At 57.6% G+C, this 20676-nt stretch overlaps 1 protein-coding gene across 4 annotated transcripts in view; it reads left to right on the plus strand.

The window, feature by feature from the left end:
* Positions 1–20461, plus strand: part of Atp11a (ATPase phospholipid transporting 11A) — a 67973-nt gene extending 47512 nt beyond the window's left edge. For 2 of the 4 annotated variants that reach the window (XM_033760980.1, XM_033760977.1), the window contains exons 17-30: positions 467–570; positions 1910–2091; positions 3513–3764; positions 4547–4721; positions 6051–6153; positions 6274–6419; positions 6923–6982; positions 7633–7760; positions 9124–9259; positions 13199–13264; positions 13807–13910; positions 14922–15087; positions 17636–17739; positions 18373–20461. In XM_033760980.1, coding sequence (XP_033616871.1) covers positions 467–570; positions 1910–2091; positions 3513–3764; positions 4547–4721; positions 6051–6153; positions 6274–6419; positions 6923–6982; positions 7633–7760; positions 9124–9259; positions 13199–13264; positions 13807–13910; positions 14922–15087; positions 17636–17728 — 1715 coding nt within the window. In that variant the 3' untranslated portion in view covers positions 17729–17739; positions 18373–20461. Of the gene's footprint in view, positions 1–466; positions 571–1909; positions 2092–3512; positions 3765–4546; positions 4722–6050; positions 6154–6273; positions 6420–6922; positions 6983–7632; positions 7761–9123; positions 9260–13198; positions 13265–13806; positions 13911–14921; positions 15088–16555; positions 16638–17635; positions 17740–18372 lie in introns of all 4 variants that reach the window. The other 2 variants (XM_010619955.1, XM_033760978.1) reach the window with 2 other exon arrangements.
* Positions 20462–20676: the final 215 nt, after the last annotated feature.

Consider the following 20676-nt stretch of genomic DNA (forward strand, 5'->3'; position numbering starts at 1 on the left):
CCAGGATCTGGGGACAGGCATGGTGGATGCTTGGCATACACTGAGCCCTGGGCCTTGGTCCCAGGCATTGCCCAGGGCTGTGCCCTCCCTGTGCCCACCTGGGAGTGGGCCAGGCCAGGCATTCACCTGCCACCCTCGGTGCCACCCTCGGTGGCTCCCGCAGAGGACGGTCCAGCTCCATCACCGCATGCAGCACCACATTAGAGTGGATCTAGGCTTGCCTTTCCAGGCTTCAGGTCACTACGCACCCGTGCCTGGTGCCCCCAGAAGAGGCCTCCACCTGGTGGACCCTAGGGCTCAGGTTGAAGGCACAATATGGGGCTCCGGTCACCTGTAGGTCGGATCATCCTCACCTCCTGTGTCTCTGTGCTGCCCTTCTGGCTTGGGTTTTTAACAACAGTAAGATTTGAGACATAATTTGGTCTCCCCAGGTTGTGACCCGGTGTCGTCTTGTCTCATTTGGCAGGGGAAATATATCTGTTTTGCAAAGGAGCAGATTCCTCCATCTTCCCCCGAGTGATCAAAGGCAAAGTAGACCAGATCCGGTCCCGTGTGGAGCGCAACGCCGTGGTGAGGAGCAGCCCTGGGTCCCCACCCCTCCGCACCAGAGGGTGCTGTGCTTGCTATCCGGCAGCACCTGCACAGAAGGCCTTGTTTCCAGCCATGGGTCCATTGGTGCCATGAGCCTTCCTGGTTCCTCGCAGCCCCAGTAACAAAGACCAGATGGGGACACTGATGACCTGGGGATTGGAAGCTTCCTGCTTTGGCTCCTAAAGCCCCAAACACAAACATTCTCTCTGCATAGCATCACCACAGTTCCCCAGGGGGCTTCCACGAACATACTGGTCCTCCTCGAACCAGCTGGGCCCAATCTTTGAAATCCTGCTGCTCAGGCCTCCTGTGGAAACCTGGAGGGTCCCGTGCCTTCCTGCTGGAGTCACCCCAAGTGACACCAGAAGCCGGCAGCTCCTCTCGTCCTGCAGGCCTTCTGGAGGGTGCCGCCCTGCTGATAGGAGGGAGCATGTTTCCTAGAGAGAGTGGGGGCTACACCATGTGCCTTAGGAAGATTTTAAGCGCATCTGCTTTTTAAAAGAAAGAAGCACTGCTGAGCTGTAACGGGCCTGCACCAGCCTGTGCAGGGTAGGGCCTAGAAGTCCATGAGCAGAGACCTGTGTGTGCACAGGGAAAGCTTTGCCCTGGACCATCCACCGGCCCTTCCACTGGGCCTCCCTGGGAGACTCTCTTTCCCTCCCACAGACCCCACTCTGTTTACTGTCCTGGAAGATTGGGGCTCACTGCTGAGCCTTGTATGTCCGTGGGATCATAAAGCCTGAAGTATTTAGGTGGCTTCTTGCCCTGGACACAAGCTGTTTTGAGATTCACCTACCTGGGTATGGGCGCCCACGTTTAATCCTTTTTCTCCTGGGTGGTGGCAAATCGAGGGACAGGCCACAGTGTGTCCATCCTCACTCCTGGACGGGCACTGGGCTGTCCAATTTGATGGAAGGGTCAGTGTGGCATCACAGTCTGAACAGCTGCCCCGTCCCTTGTGAGAAACTTGTGTACGCACTGGTGCTGGTCAGCGACTCCCAGGGCCCCGCATCGAGTGCCAAGCACCCCACCCCCACATAGCACCTGTGCCTTAGGAACCCACTTTCGAAATGGGGCATTGTTATCCTGCACGGGTTAAACGGAGCATCACGCTCATCAGGGTAGAGCAGCAAGTCTTCCGGGGCAAGGGCCCCTGTGGTCGTAGTTGCTCAGGTCTCTAGATCTGTGGTAACTGGGACACCGATGCCTCGGTAGTAGTGCAGGGTGGTTGGGTTCAGATACTGGCTTCCCATCCCGGTTCGTGGGCATAGAGACAGCACTTCCAGCAGGTCACGCGGCGTCTGCACTGTGTTGGCAGGAGGGGCTGCGCACGCTGTGTGTGGCCTACAAGAGGCTCGTCCCCGAGGAGTATGAGGCTGTCTGTGGGCTGCTGCAGGCTGCCAAGGTGGCGCTCCAGGACCGGGACAAGAAGCTGGGCGAGGCCTACGAGCAGATAGAGAAGGACCTCGTTCTGCTCGGTGCAACGGCTGTGGAGGACCGGTGAGGACCAACATTGTGGCAGGGGCGGCGAGGATGGGGTGGGATGGAGGCCATGTTACCAGCGAGACTGCCCTGTCTGCCTGCCTGCCTGGAGTGACAGCCCAGCAGTCACCGTGCAGGTTGCTTTTGTGTCCACAGATACGATGAGTGAAATCATACTTCTCAGGAAAATAGTAGGAACTACTTTCACATCATGCTAGGAAATCAAGATCTACCATTTTTTAATTATCCCTTGGGATGGAGTTAGTAACTAATTCTGTTCCTGAGTTATTGCTAGTTCATCTGAATGCAGGAGTTACTTTTTAGATCTTAATAGCCTCAATATGTATGTTACTGCTTGTTGAAGGAACTGGAAGGAGTATTGTAAAAACTGGGAATTACAGGGGTGAAATTACCAAGCACAGATTTCCCAGTCTCCAGGGAAAGAGCTTCTAGCTTCCCAGTTGCACAGAGAAGACTGAGCTCACAGTGAAGGAAGACGAAAAGACACACCCAGCTTACACCAATGACGCAGGGACTTGAGAGGCTGAGCCCTTGTCCCTGGGAAGTGGCTATCACCAAAAAGTCTAATGTCTTAGACCCGAGCCCTAAGTTCTTCTCTCCAAGACCCCCTTTCCACGGCCCTCAAGCCACACCCTGGATTCTCAGCTCAAGTGGGAACTGGACAGTAGGGTAGTCTGGGTTTGGTTGATGGGCTTTGTTTAGGTCCTGTTCCCTCGTTCAGCCCGGAGTGAGGACTTGGCCGCCCGTGTGCACTACAGAAAGGCTTGGTGAGCAGTGCTAGGCACCCCACTGGTCATTCAGTGGTTCAGCAGGATGCTGTCGGCTGGGGACGGGGGCACTGATCCTCGAGGGTGGGGGAGCAGACGTGTGGAGCCTGGTGGGACGGACAGGTGGACACGGCCGGAGGTGGAACAGTGCATGACAGTTGCTGGTCATCATGACCCTTATACTTGCCTGAAAGCCTCGCCCCGTAGTGAGTCCTTGCTGGCCAGCAGAAGTGCTGACCACATGGTGGTCACTCCGCAGCCACGCTCCCTCCTGAGTCTCCCACCTGTGTCTGCCTGCCACACAGGTTAGGGGCTGTAAAGCATCAACTCCTATTTTTGGAATCCTGAGCCAGTACAGTCTGGCTTTCCAACTCTGGGAGACTAAATTCTTTTTTAGTTTTGAGCACTGAACTTGAACTCATGGTGAGCCACATATTCAGCCCTTTGACTGTTGAGACGGGATCTCACCAGGTTGCCGAGGTTGAGCTTGAACTTGCGGTCCTCCTTCCTCAGCCTCCCAGAGTGCCGGGTTTGGGTGTGTGCCACCATGCTCAGCCCTAAACTAATTTTAAAGCGTCCAGATCCTGACGTCCTCTCTCAGCTGTGTGTGTCAGCCCTGATGGCTGCATCTGTCCGGTTTCTGTTGTGCAGACTCCAGGAGAAAGCTGCAGACACCATCGAGGCGCTGCAGAAAGCCGGTATCAAAGTCTGGGTCCTCACGGGGGACAAAATGGAGACGGCAGCAGCCACCTGCTATGCCTGCAGGCTCTTCCGCAGGGGCACACAGCTGCTGGAACTGACCACCAAGAGGATCGAGGAGCAGAGCCTGCACGACGTGCTCTTCGAGCTCAGCAAGACTGTGCTGCGCTGCAGCGGGAGCCTGACGCGGGACCATTTCTCAGGGTGGGTGGTGCCCCGCTCCCGAGTCAGGCTCAGGCCGGGGCCTGGGGGGCTGCTGAACGAGGCTTAGACCTCCACCCGGGCAGGGTGTGTTGCACACGTGTGCACCACGGGTTCACGCTGCTGGGCGTAGTGGGGGTTCCCGGGCAGTGGTTAGTCCGGGCCAGCCGTGTGAGGGCAGCACCCCTCCTGGGGTCGTCTGCAGCTTAGGCGGACTCCTTTTCCCGGTGCCATCCTTCCCTTCATTGACTGTATTCTGAGATGAGGTTGCATTCGGATGACTTTGGACTCTCCTGCATGTGGGTAAAGCAAATACGCTCCCAAATCATACACACACTTGGAATTACACCCACATAACGTGAAGGCATCCTCTTCGCCTGTTCCACAGAACTTTCCAGGGTCAGAGATGTTTCTTTGTAATTTTGAAGTCTGGCAAAGAGAAAATTTCAAGCACGTTCTTACTAGCTCAGGTCGTACTGGCAGAAAGCCCAGGGCACCATAGCAGGGCAGGTACTGTGAGTGAGCTGCAGGGGCCGCAAGTCAAGATAAAGACTGCCCCCACCTGCCGCCCCACACAAGTCCAGAGAGCTGTGCACTCGACTTCCCTAAGTGTTGATTAAGACAGTTTCTCCATGTGGTCAAAGTGTGAAGCCAGTACTATAAAGGTTCTGTTAATGGAACGAGAAATGCTACTTTCTTAATAACATCTCTAGTTGCCTGGAAGTAGACTGTGCCGGTCAGAGATTAGTGACCGAGTGACCCTTCTGGTTTGCGTCCTCTTGCAGGCTTTCCACAGATATGCACGACTATGGGCTCATCATCGACGGAGCGGCGCTGTCCCTGATCATGAAGCCACGTGAAGACGGGAGCTCCGCCAACTACCGTGAGCTCTTCCTGGACATCTGCCGGAACTGCAGCGCTGTGCTGTGCTGCCGGATGGCGCCCCTGCAGAAGGCCCAGGTCCCGCCTGCGTCCCGGGGTGGGGTGGCATGGCATGGGAGGACCCTCGAGGGGTGCTGCAGCCCGAGTCTCTGTCCAGCAAGGCGGTGCCTTGTGGAAAATGACAGATTTACAGCCTGGACCTTACGTCACCCACAGCCACAAGGGAGGGTAGGGACTCGTGTGACCTCCAGGCCCTGGCTGTCCCGAGGGAGGGCTGGCATCCTGGAGCCCTGATGCGTGCTGCCTACAGGGACCCTGCTTGGCCTTGGCGCAATAGGCAGCCAGGGTTTTCTGGCCTGCCCATCGGAGGGCCTCGCACAGGGTGAGCAGCTGCAGGCAGCAGTGGAGGTATGGCTCTCATCTCCCGACTCTGGCCTCGCGTTCTCCCCGTGCCCTGTGCTCTTGTGGGAAACACACCTGCAGTGTTTTTTTAAATACTTGCAATGCATTGTGGAAAATGCATATGACAGGCATAAAGACCGGTGTCTTTCCCGCATCTGTAAGCCTGGAAGATAGCCATCTCTGGTCACACGTTTTAGGTAGAGGCGGCCAGTTGACTGAATGTTCACAAGAGGAACTGGCCTGGCTATGAGGATGAACCACCTCACAGGTGACCTTGGCCCGTGAGCATGTGCTGTGCCTACAGGTCAGGGACAGAAACGAGGGTGCCAGACAGCTCTTGGGGTTCAACGCCTCCCATTTGGGACACAGTGGCTCGGTCTCTTTTCTGCCTCTTGTTTGCCCAGCAGTGTGGAGGCCTTGCAAAGCGATTTCCAGAACAGCACTGTATTTGTTAAGCTCTTGAATGATCTTAGAAAAGTTGAATGGATTTATTTTCCCAGCTTCCTTGTTGAAGCAAGGAGACAATCCACGCCATTTTTTCTTCACAGCCAAACATCCAAAGCCTATACACTTAGATGTGTGGGGGAAAAGTAACTAAAGAACTGAATTGAAAACTTGGGACGACTGTTAAGTTGCCAGATTTTATTTTGCACACATGATAAGTTTGAAAATTACAATAGCATCAGGAATCGCTTATTTCAAAACTTAGCTGTACGATAGAAACCTTCTTGCAGATGTGGTCCCCTCTGTCCCCAGATAGTGAATCCATGAATATTGTTCCAGGTCACTGCGGTCCAGCTTAGTGACTTCTACTTCACTTTGCTTGGCTTCCAACGTGAAGCAGATTTTATCCTATGTGGAAGAACAGATGAGTGTCAAAAGTTGGCACTAAGCAAGCTGTTTTCCCTTTCCTAGACTAATGTTCGGTCTCTGCTAGTTCAGCCTAGTGAACTGACCAGCAGAAATGAAACCGTGAAGATAAGCCCTGTGCTCTTTCTTTTCCAGATTGTTAAGCTAATCAAATTTTCCAAAGAGCACCCAATCACACTGGCCATCGGTGACGGCGCGAACGATGTCAGCATGATCCTGGAGGCCCACGTGGGCATAGGTGAGCCACGGCCACTTGGGGGGGCAGCAAATCCCGGGACCCCGTGAGTCACCTCACCCAGGCAGTGGCAGTGTCACAATGTGCAGAGCACCGGAGAAACGCAGCCCCTCTTCCTCCTAGGTGTCATTGGGAAGGAGGGCCGGCAGGCTGCAAGGAACAGCGACTATGCAATCCCAAAATTCAAGCATTTAAAGAAGATGCTTCTTGTTCACGGGCATTTTTATTACATTAGGATATCTGAGCTTGTGCAATACTTCTTTTATAAGGTAGGAGGCATCGCTCTGCGCCCATCTCAGGCATGTGGTAAATTCACACAGTGGCACAACACTTTTGGGGATGGCGCGATGCCGCCACGGGTCACTTATCTAAAACAAAGTACTGTCAGAAAGAAGGGGTTGGCCCAGTGGCTGCGAGCAGACCTTAGCAGCTTCCTCGGTCCCCCGCGTGTATGGTGGCCCAGCGGGAAGTGGCTGCTGCGGCTTCTGCGGGGCAGCCCTAACCTGGTGGCTCTCACCTCTGCTGCCCTCCTACACTCTGACTCCTGCATCCCCTGTGCCTTGTCTGTGATCCCCTGCCCAGAATGCAGACATCTTCGTTGCCATTGGGGTGAGGGGAAACTTCCTGAGCCTGTCCTCAGCACCCTAGGGAACCTGGGGCCGCCTAGGTCAGTCCCTCCATGAAGAGGGTGTTTGTAAGGGCGGCTTGCGAGGCCAAAGACTGGGATGCCACTCTTGGGGATGAGTAACCATGGCTGTGCCTTGTCTTTCAGAATGTCTGCTTCATTTTCCCCCAGTTTTTATACCAGTTCTTCTGTGGGTTTTCGCAACAGGTCAGTGCAGTGTGTGAGTACATTCATCTTGTGCCCTGCTGACCCCAGCAGGTAGCTGCAGAGGCGAGGCCTCCAGGGGTACATGGGGTGGGGAGGAGTCCAGGCCCTGTCCTCTGCTGCCCCTAGGGTGAGAAGCCAATGCGTTCCTAGACGCAGGCCCGGGAGTGACAGGGCCCCGGGCAACCCTGTGTCACTGGGCTCTGGCCATACGCCTGTGTGCCCAGGGCTCTGCTCACCTCGGGGTCTGACTGTGGGTAGGGACCAGAAGGCTCCTGGCACCTGATGCCCAGACAGTTGCCTGTCCTGTCACCGGTGTTGCCCATCACTCAGATGGGCACAGTGAGCCAGCTGCTCTCATCTGTAGCAGCAGAACCAGGCAGCCCGAGCTGGGAGGGAGTGACCAGAACTGCAGGCTTCCCCTGGGGCGTCTGCAGGGGTGGACAGGCAGGTCAGAAGGGCCTCCTGTCAGCTGTGACTGTAACTCTGACACTCGTGCGGCCTCAATTCTCCTGCTGTCTGTCTGTAGCTGTGGAAAGATGGCTCCTGGTGCCTGTGAGATGCATTTTGTGTGTGTGGTTCTCTTTGTATTGAGTCAGAACATCGGTGTCTGTGGGCTGGAGCGTGATGCTCGCGTGGCTTCTCCTCCGCAGACTTTGTACGATACCGCATACCTGACCCTCTACAACATCAGCTTCACCTCCCTCCCGATTCTGCTCTACAGCCTGATGGAGCAGCATGTGGGCATTGATGTGCTTAAGAGGGACCCATCCCTGTACAGGTGCGTTCCCCACAGGCGCAGGGCGGAGCAGTGCTCAGTCCCGAGGAAGGCATATGAAAGCCGGACCCGCTCAGGACCAGCCAGTTCTCTGGCTCCCTCGGAGTGACAGAGAGGTGGCCACATCGTCTCCACGAGCACACTTCACGGTTGACAGATGACGGGCTGCACTTAAAATGTGTGGCATGCATGTGCTGCTGAGTGTCACGGAAGGGCTGAGGCTGAGGCCCTGTCCTGTGAGGCCCACAGGACACAGTGACCTGAGTTACCTTTAGGAGCCATGAGTGTTCTGTTATGATTGCAGTGTCTCCACAGTACTCAGCTTTCCCGTCACTGGGGACATACCTGGCGCCCAAATCCCAGTGGGAGAAGTTTATCCAGTTCACGGCTTCAGAGGGTTTAGTTCATGGGCAGCCTGCTCCAAGGCAGCAAGGACACGGCAGAGGGGCCTGGCTGCTCAGCTCATGGCAGCCAGGGAGCAGAGAGAGCAAGGGGACAAGAACACACCCTTCCAGGCTCCCTCCCAGAGGCCATCTTGCTCCCCTCCCAACAGCACATGCAACCATGAACTCTTTGACAGATTATTAGTCACTGTGAGCACAGCACCTCACTGTCTGGCCAGTGTCCCAGAGCCCCACCTTCAAACACAGGAGGCTTTGGGGGACATTGTAGATCTGAACCATGATGTGCTCTTTTCTTTTGAAAAGCTTTTTCTTTTTATTTTAGTAATAAGCAGAAGATGTTTTTCTGGTATTTCAGAGTACCCTCTGTGATCTCTGTCAGGTTCGATGTTCCTGTGTGTTGAGGTCTCTTTCAGTGAATGAACACTGACTCAGGTTCCGTAGATACACGTGCAGTTGTAAGGACGCTGCCGTGACACCTCATGTGGAGCTCACAGGAGCTGACGTGGGCGCCCTTCGCCCTCCCTCAGGCAGCCTGGATTCCCTGCACCCCTCTTGCATGTGTGCACATGTGTGTGTACTTCTGCAGGCTGTCTGCGTGTGTGCAGGCCCAAGAGCCACTGCTGCATCCCGGGGCCTCTGCAGGAGCCCCACCCTCCTCGCTCCTCCATTGAGTGTGGCTGTCACCCAGGGCCCAAGGCCTGGGGCCTGGGAGCCCGTGCCCATCTTGGACACTGTCCTGCGGGGTGATTTCTGGGTGCATAGGCCTGAGTATCAAGTGGGCTGCTGACAAACCCTGTCACCAGGCCGTTCCTGCTGGTGCACGTTGCACTGTGCTCCATGCCACTGTCCATCGAGGACAGGTGTGACCCGGGCATCTGTGAGTCACAGAGCTCAGGGACCAGGTGTGCAGACAGTGTGGTCTGAAGTGCATTGCTCTTGGGCCCATCTTTGTCCTCGCACAGGGACATCGCCAAGAACGCGCTGCTCCGCTGGCGGGTGTTCATCTACTGGACGTTCCTGGGGGTGTTCGATGCCCTGGTCTTCTTCTTTGGTGCTTACTTCATGTTTGAAAACACGACTGTGACCAGCAATGGGCAGGTGAGTGCAGGGCACAGCCTTGCTGGCCGGCTGCCAGGGAGCCCCGAGCCCCATGGTCCTCCTGTGAGGCAGGAGCACAGCCCGCTGTGGAGGGTGTGTGGCCAGTTAGGAGGACACACCTGTGCTGTGTCACCACCGCGCAGGCCAGCGTGTACCGCGCTCTGCAGCCCCAGCCCCAAGGGAAGGTGCTCCCAGTTTCCCCGGTGCTCCGCGACGCTCCCAATAGCTGGTGCCTAGTGGTGTAGTTACCTCCAGGGCAAAGCCCCGACCGGGGCCTGGGCGTAGGGAGCGTGCTGCAGGACTTCCTGTGTGCACAGGCAGCTCCCTGGCTGTGCGGAGCTGTGCAGGTGCTGGTGGGCATGCCGCTGCGGTTGTTTGCATCCTTTCTGGGGTTTGTTTTATTTGTATCTCGTTTTTTTCTTTTTGCCACTCGCTTCCCTTCCCACCCTCAGATAATGACCACCAACACACACATGGTAAGACGATTGTGAGTGTGTCCTCTCTGTGTTTTTGGAGTGCATTAGAAATAAAATATTTTTCGAAAATATTTTCCCTCGTTCCCTCCTCCGTGTGCTTCGTGGGTCGAGCTGCTGTCGGCTGCTCCTCCTGCCCCTGCTCCTGCTCCTGCCCTCCTTGGCAGTGAGCTGTGTGTGGTTCTCACGTCTTGTGGACTCCCCTCCCTGTGAGGGCCTCCAGGAGCCAGGGCCGAGCACATTGCCTTTCTCGATGATGGCACCATGAGCAGGGACTCTGCATGGTGGGCCCAAGCTACCCCAGCAGGCACAGTACTGGGCACGTCCGAAGCCTCTGACGCTACGCCGCTGGCCGGGGTGACTGCTGGTGACGTCAGGGGCCGCTTCCCAGCACCCCCCAGGGTAGCCTGGGCCCCGCCGCTTTCGTGCGTATCACCCCTCTCCGCTCTTTGTGTTCGTCCCCTCACCTATTGGACCGGGGACAGTCTTGCTGTGTGTCTAGTGATGTTGACCCCCGTTGTACCTGTTTTCTCCTCACAAGGTCATCTTTCATGTAGCATCACTTTTACTGGGTTGGTCCTGAGAATTAGTTACATGTTTCACTGTCCTGAACTCTGCGTTCTTGTGGAATTCATTGCTCATTTGAGCTTAGCTTGAACAGTTCCTGGTGCTCAGGCCATGATGCAGTAAAGGGCCCCATCCTGAGTCGGGCCCTGCCCTGGCATCTATGTGTACCTCAGGCGTACAGCCCGGGTCCCCTAGCTCATCCCATGCTTACCGTCATGACGTCATCCTGTCTGCAGGTCCCTCCCTGGCACAGTGCTGGTCAGGAGGTCAGGAAAGGAGCTGAGTCGGGTGGGCCCGTCGCTGGGACCAGATGCTCACACCATCTGTGTCACCTGGGCTCAGCACCGCACGGAACAGTGACAGTTGCTCCAGGAGTGCCCTGAAGACTGGTCACAGAGGAGGGCAGCGGGCCGCTCCTTGCTCCAGAGGGTGACTGACGCCTTGCCTCCAAGAACCTCCCAGCTGACCCCTCACAGGTCCCTTCCATCTCTGGTCCCGCATTACCATCTTCTGCTCCCTGGCCTGGGTCCTACCAGGTTCCTGGAGCCCATGAAGCTGTGTCCACCGGGGAGGATGCTGTCAGGGACTCCACGTCCCCGCTTGTCACCACATGCCTGTTGCCAGCACTCCTGGACAGACATATCTGTGAGCCTGAAACAACGAAGGATGAGCTCAGGACGGAGCCGGCAGGGTTGTCAGCCTAGCCCAGCCAGCAGCCTGCAGCCCTGCCACTTGGGGGACTGTGACTCACGGTGCGGAGAACCTGCGGAGCATGAGTGGGCTCCGGCAGCCAATGCGTGTGCAGGGCCAGATGTCAACCACAGCTGCCGTGAGCTCGAGTCACAGGTGTCAGCCTACACCGGGGACCAAAGACAGGGTCTTGGGGGTTCCACAGAGGCTCGGGGAGCCTGCAGCACTGCTTCACAGTGGCCGCCCACTGTTCCGCCCTATGACACTGGAGAGTCTGCGGCGCCCATGGGAGTGAGCAGGACCCATGAGTGGCTCCTTTGTGGGAATGCTGTAGGCCACATGCCGTGTGACACGCAGGAGGATCGCAGGCAACCTCTGTAGGAAGAGTTCGCGGCGGGGCAGTTTCTGCACAGACGTCAAACACCCTGGATTTCTCCTGGCGGCACAGACAAAGCCCTTGTCCACACCACTGTCATGGCTGCGTGGCAGGGCTTCCAGATGAGTGCACAGGGTGGGGAACAGCCGCAGTGGGAGTCAGGAAGTCCCTGGGTGTGGCTCATTGGGGAGCGGTCAGTGGTCAGCACGGGGGTGCAGAGAAGTGACATGGCCTTGACACATCGTGTTTGCTGCGGAAAACTTTGCACACGTTCCGGGTTTGTGAGCAGAAAACACCCAGCCGGGAACACTTGCCCTAGAAGGGAGCCAGGGAGGGAAGAACGGCGGGAGAGGAAGGGTCTGGGCTGAGGCCAGGAGAAGTTGACACCCGTGACAGACCATAAGACTCGACGGAGAAGAGCAAGGCACTGGAGCACTACACTGTCATCCCGTGGGGTCCTCAAGGGGCTCGGGCAGGGAGCAGGGAGCTTGGTGCCTCTCAGGGCCCTCAGCTCTGGACACAGGAAGTTGCACCTCATCTGCCTGCAGATGATGGTGGTGGCTCAAGTCCTGCTGGAGTTGGGTCCAGGACACTGCACACTTGCCCAGCGGCCCGCCTGTCTCCAGATGCTTCTGCAGGAAGTGAACCACAGGCTGGCGGGGGCAGAGCTTGGAGGTAGAGCACATGTGAGTAGGCACGAGCTGGGCGGGGTTTGATCCCAGTGTCACCACCCCTAACAGCAGAGTCCCTGAGGAGCGTCTTCTGAGGTTCCAGCTGCAGCACCGTGGACCTGGCGGCTGGATGGCTCCTTCTCTGCAGGTGTCCTGTGTGGTTAGCAGTCCGCTGCCACCTCCTGCCTCAGAGTGATGGTCAGAAACGTCTCCAGACACAGCCACCTCCCGCAGGCAGAGCCGCCTGGTCAAGCCCCGCGCGGAGCTGGACACTATGTTGCCCAAATTTCCTTAGCAAAAGGACGAAGCCGCTCTCAGCTTGAGGGTGAAGACAAGAAGGGAGGGAGATGGCCCTGCCCATGGGACCCCAAGAAGTCCGTGCGGACTGTCAGAGTCAAATCTTGAAAGGACGTCCTCACTGCCGGGCGTCACAGGACTCGGGCCGCACGCTGAGCGACACTGAGTCATGGGCTGTAGGGACAGGCTTATATGTATATATGTTTAATTGAAACAGACCAGAGGAAAGCCAGGAGCATTCCAGCTTCTTGGTTCCCTGTGATGCTTGGCTTTATTTTAGAGAGCTGCTGGGAACTGCCTGTTGGAGGCTCTGTCCAGAGCTGGCAGACTGGCCACTCGGCCTGGCAGGCACAGATTCTAAGCCAGCTGAGTGCAGGGAGTTCCCGGAAATGTGTCCCCAGGCTTTGGCCTTGTCTGCACCTCCCACCTGTCCTAGTCCCTCTTGGTCCCCTTTCTCAAGGTCTGGTTGCTACGTCTTTAGCTTTGGCTGTGGAGGCACAGCCTTTGTCATCTGTCACATCTGTCCCCCACATCCCCTTCCTGATGCTGTCCCCTTCCATGTCCTGATGTCCAGCTGGCCATGGGCTGTCCATTGTGGCGGGAGGCAGCTGGGTCAGCAGGAAAAGCTTCTTTTATAGGAAGCAGGTGGCAGGTCCTGGGTGTGCACCGTGCGTGTTCAGCACAGCTTGCGGTGCCCTCGGTGTGCTGGCTGAGCTCCCAGGGCCTGACAGGGCCCCTGAGCTCCCTGGGCTCAGGCTCTGGTCTGGACTGACTGCTGCACCCAGGGCTGGGAGGTCTGCCTGGCCTCCAGCTGGGCGTGGCAGGGCGCTCGTGGACAGGGGTTCACTCGGACTCTCACCCGCAGATGTTTGGGAACTGGACCTTTGGGACGCTGGTGTTCACTGTGATGGTGTTCACGGTCACTCTGAAGGTGAGTGGTGGCCACAGTTCACCTGCTGAACTCCCAGACCGTTGTCCACACAGCACCCCACAGGGCCCACCTGGGTTTAACTCCAGAGGGGCAGGGTCCTGGCACACCTGGGCCATGCAGCCCTCGGGCCTCCAGGGTGCCAGAGTGAAGGGAGGATTCTGGTCAGCATTCTTCCAAACAGCAAGCAGCCCTATCCCATTGTAATCAGAACAATTTAGACAAGTGAATGTTACGGGAGCCTGAACACTGGAAAGCCGGTGGAGTCTGTGTAAAACAGCATCATGGCAGTCCCCAAACCCATCTGAGGGAATCTTGGATGCAGGCAGCTTTCTCAGTACAGCCACCAGCCCCAGGAGAAGTGCTTGGTGGCTGCCCAGGACCTGCGTCCTCCTCCCTGTGTCCTCCCGGGAATGGTATCCAGCAGGGCTCTGCTGCTTCCTGGCCCGGCTGGCAACCCTGGGCTTGGGTGGCTGTTTTCTGGGACACTGCAGCCACTCTGCATCCACTGAAGTGCCTGGCTGCCCCTCACCCGGTCCCCACAGCTCGCACTGGACACGCACTACTGGACGTGGATAAATCACTTTGTCATCTGGGGGTCGCTGCTCTTCTACGTCGTCTTCTCGCTGCTCTGGGGAGGAATCATCTGGTGAGGCTCTGGGAGCTGTGTGTGGTTCCCCATCTTCTGTGCTGGGTCTGGGTGGGTTCCGTGTATGCTGCACACATGTGCCATGCCTGGGTGTCATGGGCTGGCTCTGCTGCTGTAGCACCACACCTGAGGTGAGGGTGTAGAGAGTTCACTGACCCACTGTGCTTTGGGGCCACCAGTCCACAGGCACCAGCGCCGTCCGCAGAGGGCCCAGCTGCCCATGATGTGGCAGGGACACCACAGGCAGGACAGAGCAAGCCACCAGCTCTGGTCCCATCCTCTTCTCAGGAGCTGCCCAGGCCAGAGTCAGCACAGCACAAGTTCCCCAGCTTCCAGGGCCCTCCGTGCTGTGTGTCCCGAGCCCCTGCTTTGGTGCTCAGGGCTCTGCCTTCTCCTCTGGTCTTGTCTTAGTCTCCATCCTCCTTGCTGGAACACAACACCTGACACCCACAATTTAAGGAAGGAGAGGTTTATTGTGGCTCACATTTCAGTCCATAGTCAGCTGGCTCCAAGGCAGGACAGCAGGCCAGAGGGACCTGGTGGAGGAGAGCTGCTCAGGGCAGGGCTGACAGGAAGCAGGGAGAGGAGGGAGGAGCTGGGAAGGAAGTGAACCCTTCCAGGCCACGCTCACCTCCCCAGGCCCCTCCTCCTGATGGTCTGCTATGAGTCCCAGGATCCAGTCACCTTCGAAAGGCCCCACCTTGGAGTGCAGGAGGCTGCCACAGGATCTAGACCTAAACCAGAACAAGTTCCCATCCGTGGCCAGGCCATGATGGGAGCCACCGCCCTTTCCCATCCTGCTGCTTTTCCTGTTTCAAACTGAACTCTGGGGCTCCTGTTTCCTCGGGCCCGACATCATATACGTCCTTCTCCCTGTCCCACATGAGGGCCCACAGCACCCTAGAGCAGGCTTCCATCCTGTTTCCCACTGTGAGTTGGAGGCAGCTGGTGGGAGCGACATGGCGAGGTGTAGCATGGGCAGTGCAGCCTAATGCTGGGCCACCCCGGCAGGCCATTCCTCAGCTACCAGAGGATGTACTACGTGTTCATGCACATGCTGTCCTGTGGGCCGGCCTGGCTCGGCATCATCCTGCTCATCTCCGTCAGCCTCCTCCCTGATGTCCTCAAGAAGGTGCTGTGCAGGCAGCTGTGGCCCACGGCGACCGAGCGAACCCAGGTACGGAGCTGGCTGAGGCCAGGTGCTGGGCAGCCAGACGTGGGAAGCAGGTAGGGCCGAGAGGCAGCGTGGAAGGTTTGCTTTTGAGCAAATGGGGTAAGGCTAAGGCCAGCGCAGGAGCCTCCGAGTGATGCGTGCCTTAAACATTAAATTAAGGCAGACATTTTAATTGGCTAAAACCCAAGAGGACCGGCTCTACTCCAGTGTTTAGAGTAACAGCTGAGTTATGACAAAGGATAGGACAGAGATTGATACAGATGAATTACTTTCTGCCAGTCCACAAAACATTCACGTTAACCCTTGCTTTGGGTTAAGCTGGCTTATTCTGAAGGGTGCCTAGCCCAGCGCCCTGGCATGTGAGGGAAGCTGGGATTGCTGTCCTCCCTTGGGCAGGAGTAGGACAGGGTGAGGAGGCGTGAACTTGTCCAGGCTTCCCATCCCCCGTCCGCTCAGGAGCTCCTTAAAGCACAGGTTTCCATGCCTGGGACGGTGCACATACCTATAATCCTGCTCTCAGGAGGGTGAGGCAGGGGGATATGAGTGCCAGGACAGCCTGGGCTGCATAACACAGAAGCAGATAGCTCTCCAGTTTCTCTCCAGGGAGGGAAGGGAAATTTTTGGTGAGGCAGGCCTGGACAGAGACAAGAGGAGGGCAGAGGCCACAACAGCTCCTGTGGGTACAGGGGATGTGGGGAAGTGGAACCGCATCCCCAGAGTGCCCGCTAGCCTGTTCGGGTGGACACAGATGTCTGCTTGGGGCTGAACAGACCACCCACACCACCTGGAAGGTTCAGCAGGACCAGTGTATGAGCTCTCTGGAGCCTTGTGTGGTCTCACTGTGGACCAAGGCTTCCAGCTCCAGCCTCCCTGGGATATACCTGCTGCTGCTGCTGCCAGCAGGCTCAGGACACGACCTCCCAGGCCTCAGAGTAGTGGCCCTACCTGTGCATGGTCCCCAGGGGCAGGCATGCTTATGACAGCACTAGTGCCCATGACAGCAGACGTGTGTGTATGGTGACACCCCGTGCCCATGACGGCGGACACATGTTCAGTATGAAGACAGCCATGTGCACTCAGGTTCACCTCACCCATAACCTCACACATAACCTCCTCACCCATAACCGCCCTTCAAATTGGTGGCGTCCTGGGAAACTTCACCCCTCCTCAGGAGCAGGCCCTGCTGCTACTGGCAACTTCTGCAGGTCACAGGCAGCGGCCTCTATAAATGGCAGTCTGCCTTTAGCCAGGCGACAGAGGAGGGATCTGACGTTGGCAGGGGAGAGGGAAGTCGGGCAGCAGGGAGGGAGGCTGCAGGGCAGAGCCCGTGTGTATGTGTGCTGGATGTGTCCGCGGTAACCGACTCACTTCTCTTGTCTCTCTTCTCTCCCTGTCCTGTCTTCCCCTGCTTTGCCTAAATAACCACTACTTGTGTCCATGCTCCCGCCGGCTCCGGACGCGGGACTGGCAGGCTAGGAACCAGTGCCTTTCCGTTGAGCAGCCCACCGTCTTTATGCTTTCCCAGACCTCCAGCGGTCTGAGTTTCTGACCAGGTGACCTTCTCCGCCTTCTTGCGCATGTGGGAGGATGGCGTGGGTGCACTCAGGATGGCGGCCACCCCGTGGGCTTCCCAGTGCATCCGCCACATCAGGAAACACGGTGACAGCACGCGGCTCAGCGTGGCCACGGAGCCAGGCTTCCCTAATGATAAGCCATCTTGTTTTTTATGCACCAAGGTAGTACATTGTCCAAAGCCAGTCACTATCAGCGACCCAGACTTTTCATTTTGGCCCATCAGAGCTGCTGAGAATAAAGTGCATGACTCCAGCTCCCTGTCTGCAACCTGAGGGCAGCTGAGGAGTCACCGGGACGAGTGCCGGCTCCAGCTGCCCCTGGCGCTGATCAGGTCCCAGCAGCTCGGGCTAAACAACAACACTCGGGAGCTGAAGGGCTTCTGTGTGTGTGCGGGAGGCCACGCAAGCTGTGCCCTGACCTCTGGCCCCTGCCGCCACATGCACTGTGCACACACAAGTGAACGCTCTGCTCCGCAAAACTTTGGAGGAATAGTCCTGGTGGCCCACAGTGGGCAGAGCCGGCCTCCGGGCAGACAGGGTCCTTTCAGCCTGCTCCTGTCTGCACACAGGCATGTATGTGTCATGGACGTGGCTCATGCATATGGCACCATACATGTGCACGCAGCCCTGTCTCTGCTGCATACTGACCTGCTGTCCCTGTCCCCACTCTGGCTCGTGTCTGTCCCCCCCGACACTCACGGCTCTGCCTATTCTCCTGCCGCTCTTCGACCCTCAGCCTATTCTCCTGTGACTGAGCGCAGTGAGACTGAAAACCCATATGCAGGCACCCAGTCTGCTGGGCACAGGGTGGCCAGCTGCTGGCCCCTGGCCCTGCCAAGCACGCGTGAGTATAGTGAGCTGCGCGTGACCAGAGCCCGTGTGGGGCCCTCCGGCTGAGGGACTGGGGCCGCCTCTGTGGTGCGGTCGCCGGCTCCAGCTCCGAGCCCTGCACATCCGTGTCTCCCTCGCCCTTGCAGAGGCGTGTGCAGCACAGAGCACCGGCCGACGCCACGCCGAGCCGCGACAGGCCCCTGCTGAAGGACCTCTTGCCCCAGTCGAGGCGCCGCTAGCGCAGCGCTAGGTAACGTGCGGCCATTGCCCGCTGGGCGAGGCCGGTGTGCTGTGACTCTGCACTGTTTTTCCTCCAAAGTTTTGCTGTGCTGTGCCGGGTTTGGTTACAGAGGTTCACTGTGCAAAAACAGCACCCCTTTTGCACATGGTGCATTTGCTTCCCCAGGTGAGTGGTGTGCCCGAGAGGGAGCTGAGACAGGGAGCACGCCACGCACACACATGCACACGTGTGTGGCCAGCACCTCTCCACACCCATGCACTGGTTCCCCACCCTTAGTGGTGGGAATTGCTTCACCTAAAAGCCAGTCAGATAGAGCTGTCTGGAACCCAGAGGAGAGCTGTGTGTCGGGGGCACCCTGGATGCAGCCCAGTCCATGTCCAGCTGGACCAGCATCGTCCGCAGGTGGCACCTGCCATGTGGCTGTCTCTGTGTGCACCAGCTGGGCCCCTCAGCCCTGCCCTCCCTGTTCTTTCCACGACCTGGGCACCAAAGTGGTGGGGTTTGTGCCGAGATGTGGAGACGCTGCTTCTGCAGGCAGCTCCACGGGGGCCCTGTGACCTTCCCTTAGGACAGGGGTGCCGCAGGGCAGCATTGCGTGTTCCTGAGCAGGCCCCTAGTCTGACTGTGTCTCATTTCCGGCAGAAAGTGCAGCGTGAGGATGGCAGTCCAGAGCGCTCCCCTCCTGCCTCCCTGTGGAGCCCGGGTACTCGGGCCCCCAGGTCCATGGCCGCCCTGCACAGCCCGCCACCCAGGAAGGGGCCGTGCGTGCTCTGGAGGAGTGAGGAGTATGCCGTGCTCCTGCCCACCCAGGCCGCCCCTGCCCCCATCACAGCCCCGGCGTCCTGTCGAGGCTTGCCCACATGATGGCACACGGAGTGCCCAGGGCAGCCCTGAGGTGCAAGCTGGGAAGATGAGGATGGGTCACCCTGTGATCGTTGCTGCCAGCACCCATGGGGCTCTGATACAGGGCCTCTGCCCGGCTTGCCCATGTGCCACCCTCCTGTCCTCAGCGTCTGCTGTGATTGCTCGGAAAAGCTGTCTCTGGCCTCAGTCTCCTGCACCATGGCGTTCCCACACGTGGACCGCTCCTGGACACCCCTCTGCACCTCCCTCCTGCAGAACCGCCACACTTTGATCTGGGAACGGGCCACAGAGGACCTCGGCTGTGGGTCCAACCCGACCTGCAGTCTTGCTCTGCTTGTGCACTGCACCGCTTTGGGAAGCCTTTGGTCTGCTGAGGAGAGGCTGCCCTTGCATTGCTGGGCCTTAGAGGGATTGGGGTCCTCCTTACACCACCCACTGCCCTGTGGAATGGAACGTGTCCACTGTGGGAAAGGCTCGCTATTGGCCAGGCCGCTGCAGGATCCCAGCAATGTCCACCCCCAACAAGCCTGGGATGATGTCAGCTCCCTACCTGCAAAGTGTTCCTTCCTCAGGTGCTGGGGGCGGTGGCGTGAGGCCCTGGGACAGATCTGTGACAGTGGTCAGGCTGGCTGTGTTCCCACTGAGAGCTGGACGGTCCCTGGGGGCCCATCTTGGGCTGATGTGGGTCACGTCCACGTGCAGTCCAAAGTTCAGCCACCTCCGCGTACCCCTGTGCAGGCTGTCTTCAGGGCCTGGCCATCCTAGGGTCTGTCCAGGTCTAACCAGGGTGTCCAGGCCGTCAGAAGGCTGCTGCACTGTGATGCCCCTGTGACTTCCACCTGTCTGCATCCCCAGAAGGATCTGTGTTCCGTAGCCTTAATGGTCCCAGCATAGGGAAGATACCACTCAAGGCTGCCCTCAGTCCAGGGCACAAGGCCTTGCAGAAAAGCCCCTGCCAGCAGCCAGAGGAGCCAGCCCTGCACCTGCAGGCGTCCAGCGGGATGCAGGTGCTGGAGATCGCTCCGCCTCTGGCTATGCTCCCACTCCTGTCCTCACCCAGGCCTGGGGCCAGGTCAGCAGCCAGGTGGCGAGCGCAGGGCGCCTACCAGAGCTGGGGTCACATCTTGCCGAGAAGAGAGGAGGAGGACGCCGCCATCCAGGCTGCCTCCACCTTCCCATTTCCCATCCCCTCCACGTCACCTGCCTGGCCACGGCCCACAGTGCCGTCTCCGTCCGCGTGGGGCGCCGTGCTCGGCTGTCGGTCCACGCTGACCTGCAGACAGCGTGCATTTTTACAGCCCTTTTTAAGAACCCAAAGTGTGTACAAATGTATAAACCTGTAGGGGGACAGATTCTCTGTATGTTTAGTTAACAAATTATTTGTAATGTATTTTTTTAGAAATCTTAAAATTGCCTTTGCACTGAAGTATTTTCATAGCTGTTTATATCTCTTTTATCTGTTTATTTGCTAACATATCATCTAATTTTTAAAGTATGTTTTTAAAGCTTTCATTTTTTTAAGTTTATGAAATTTTGGCCACTTTGCATTTAAATTCCAAGAATTTGGCTGACGGCTGATGAATGTGAATTTTCAGATTTCGTTTTCTTCTCCTCCTCATCCCTTGGCACCCGGGGGTGCAGTGTAAGCACAGTAATCTGCTCTGCTCCTTGGCAGCATCGCCTGCTTTTCGCTCCTCTCTCCATTTCCATCCTCACCCTTCGTTCCCCTGCCCCACTCGGCCTGTGTGGGGCAGCCCGCTCTCTCTCCGTAACCCCAGTCTGCATGAGGAGGCACCGCTCCAACCTCCAGTGTCTCTCAGACGTGCTGCAGGAATGATGTGTGTGCCTGATTGTTTGAAACAGAGGGCACAAGAGAAAAGTCAGCAGGGAAAAAGCCACAGGACAGTGACCTCAGATGGGTTTGATGCGACGCCCACCTCACTGAGGTTGCTATTGCTCGCCTTAAATGGACCCTAACCCAAGTGACCCCAGCCAAAGCGTTTTCCTGGGTCTGAACCCATCTGCTGCTGTACATGTTCATAGGCGGTCAGCTGACAGCTTCCTGCACATCAGGACACGCTG

Source organism: Fukomys damarensis, unplaced genomic scaffold (assembly GCF_012274545.1).
Source record: "Fukomys damarensis isolate Sample0158 unplaced genomic scaffold, DMR_v1.0_HiC HiC_scaffold_6, whole genome shotgun sequence".
Classification (NCBI taxonomy): Eukaryota; Metazoa; Chordata; class Mammalia; order Rodentia; family Bathyergidae; genus Fukomys; species Fukomys damarensis.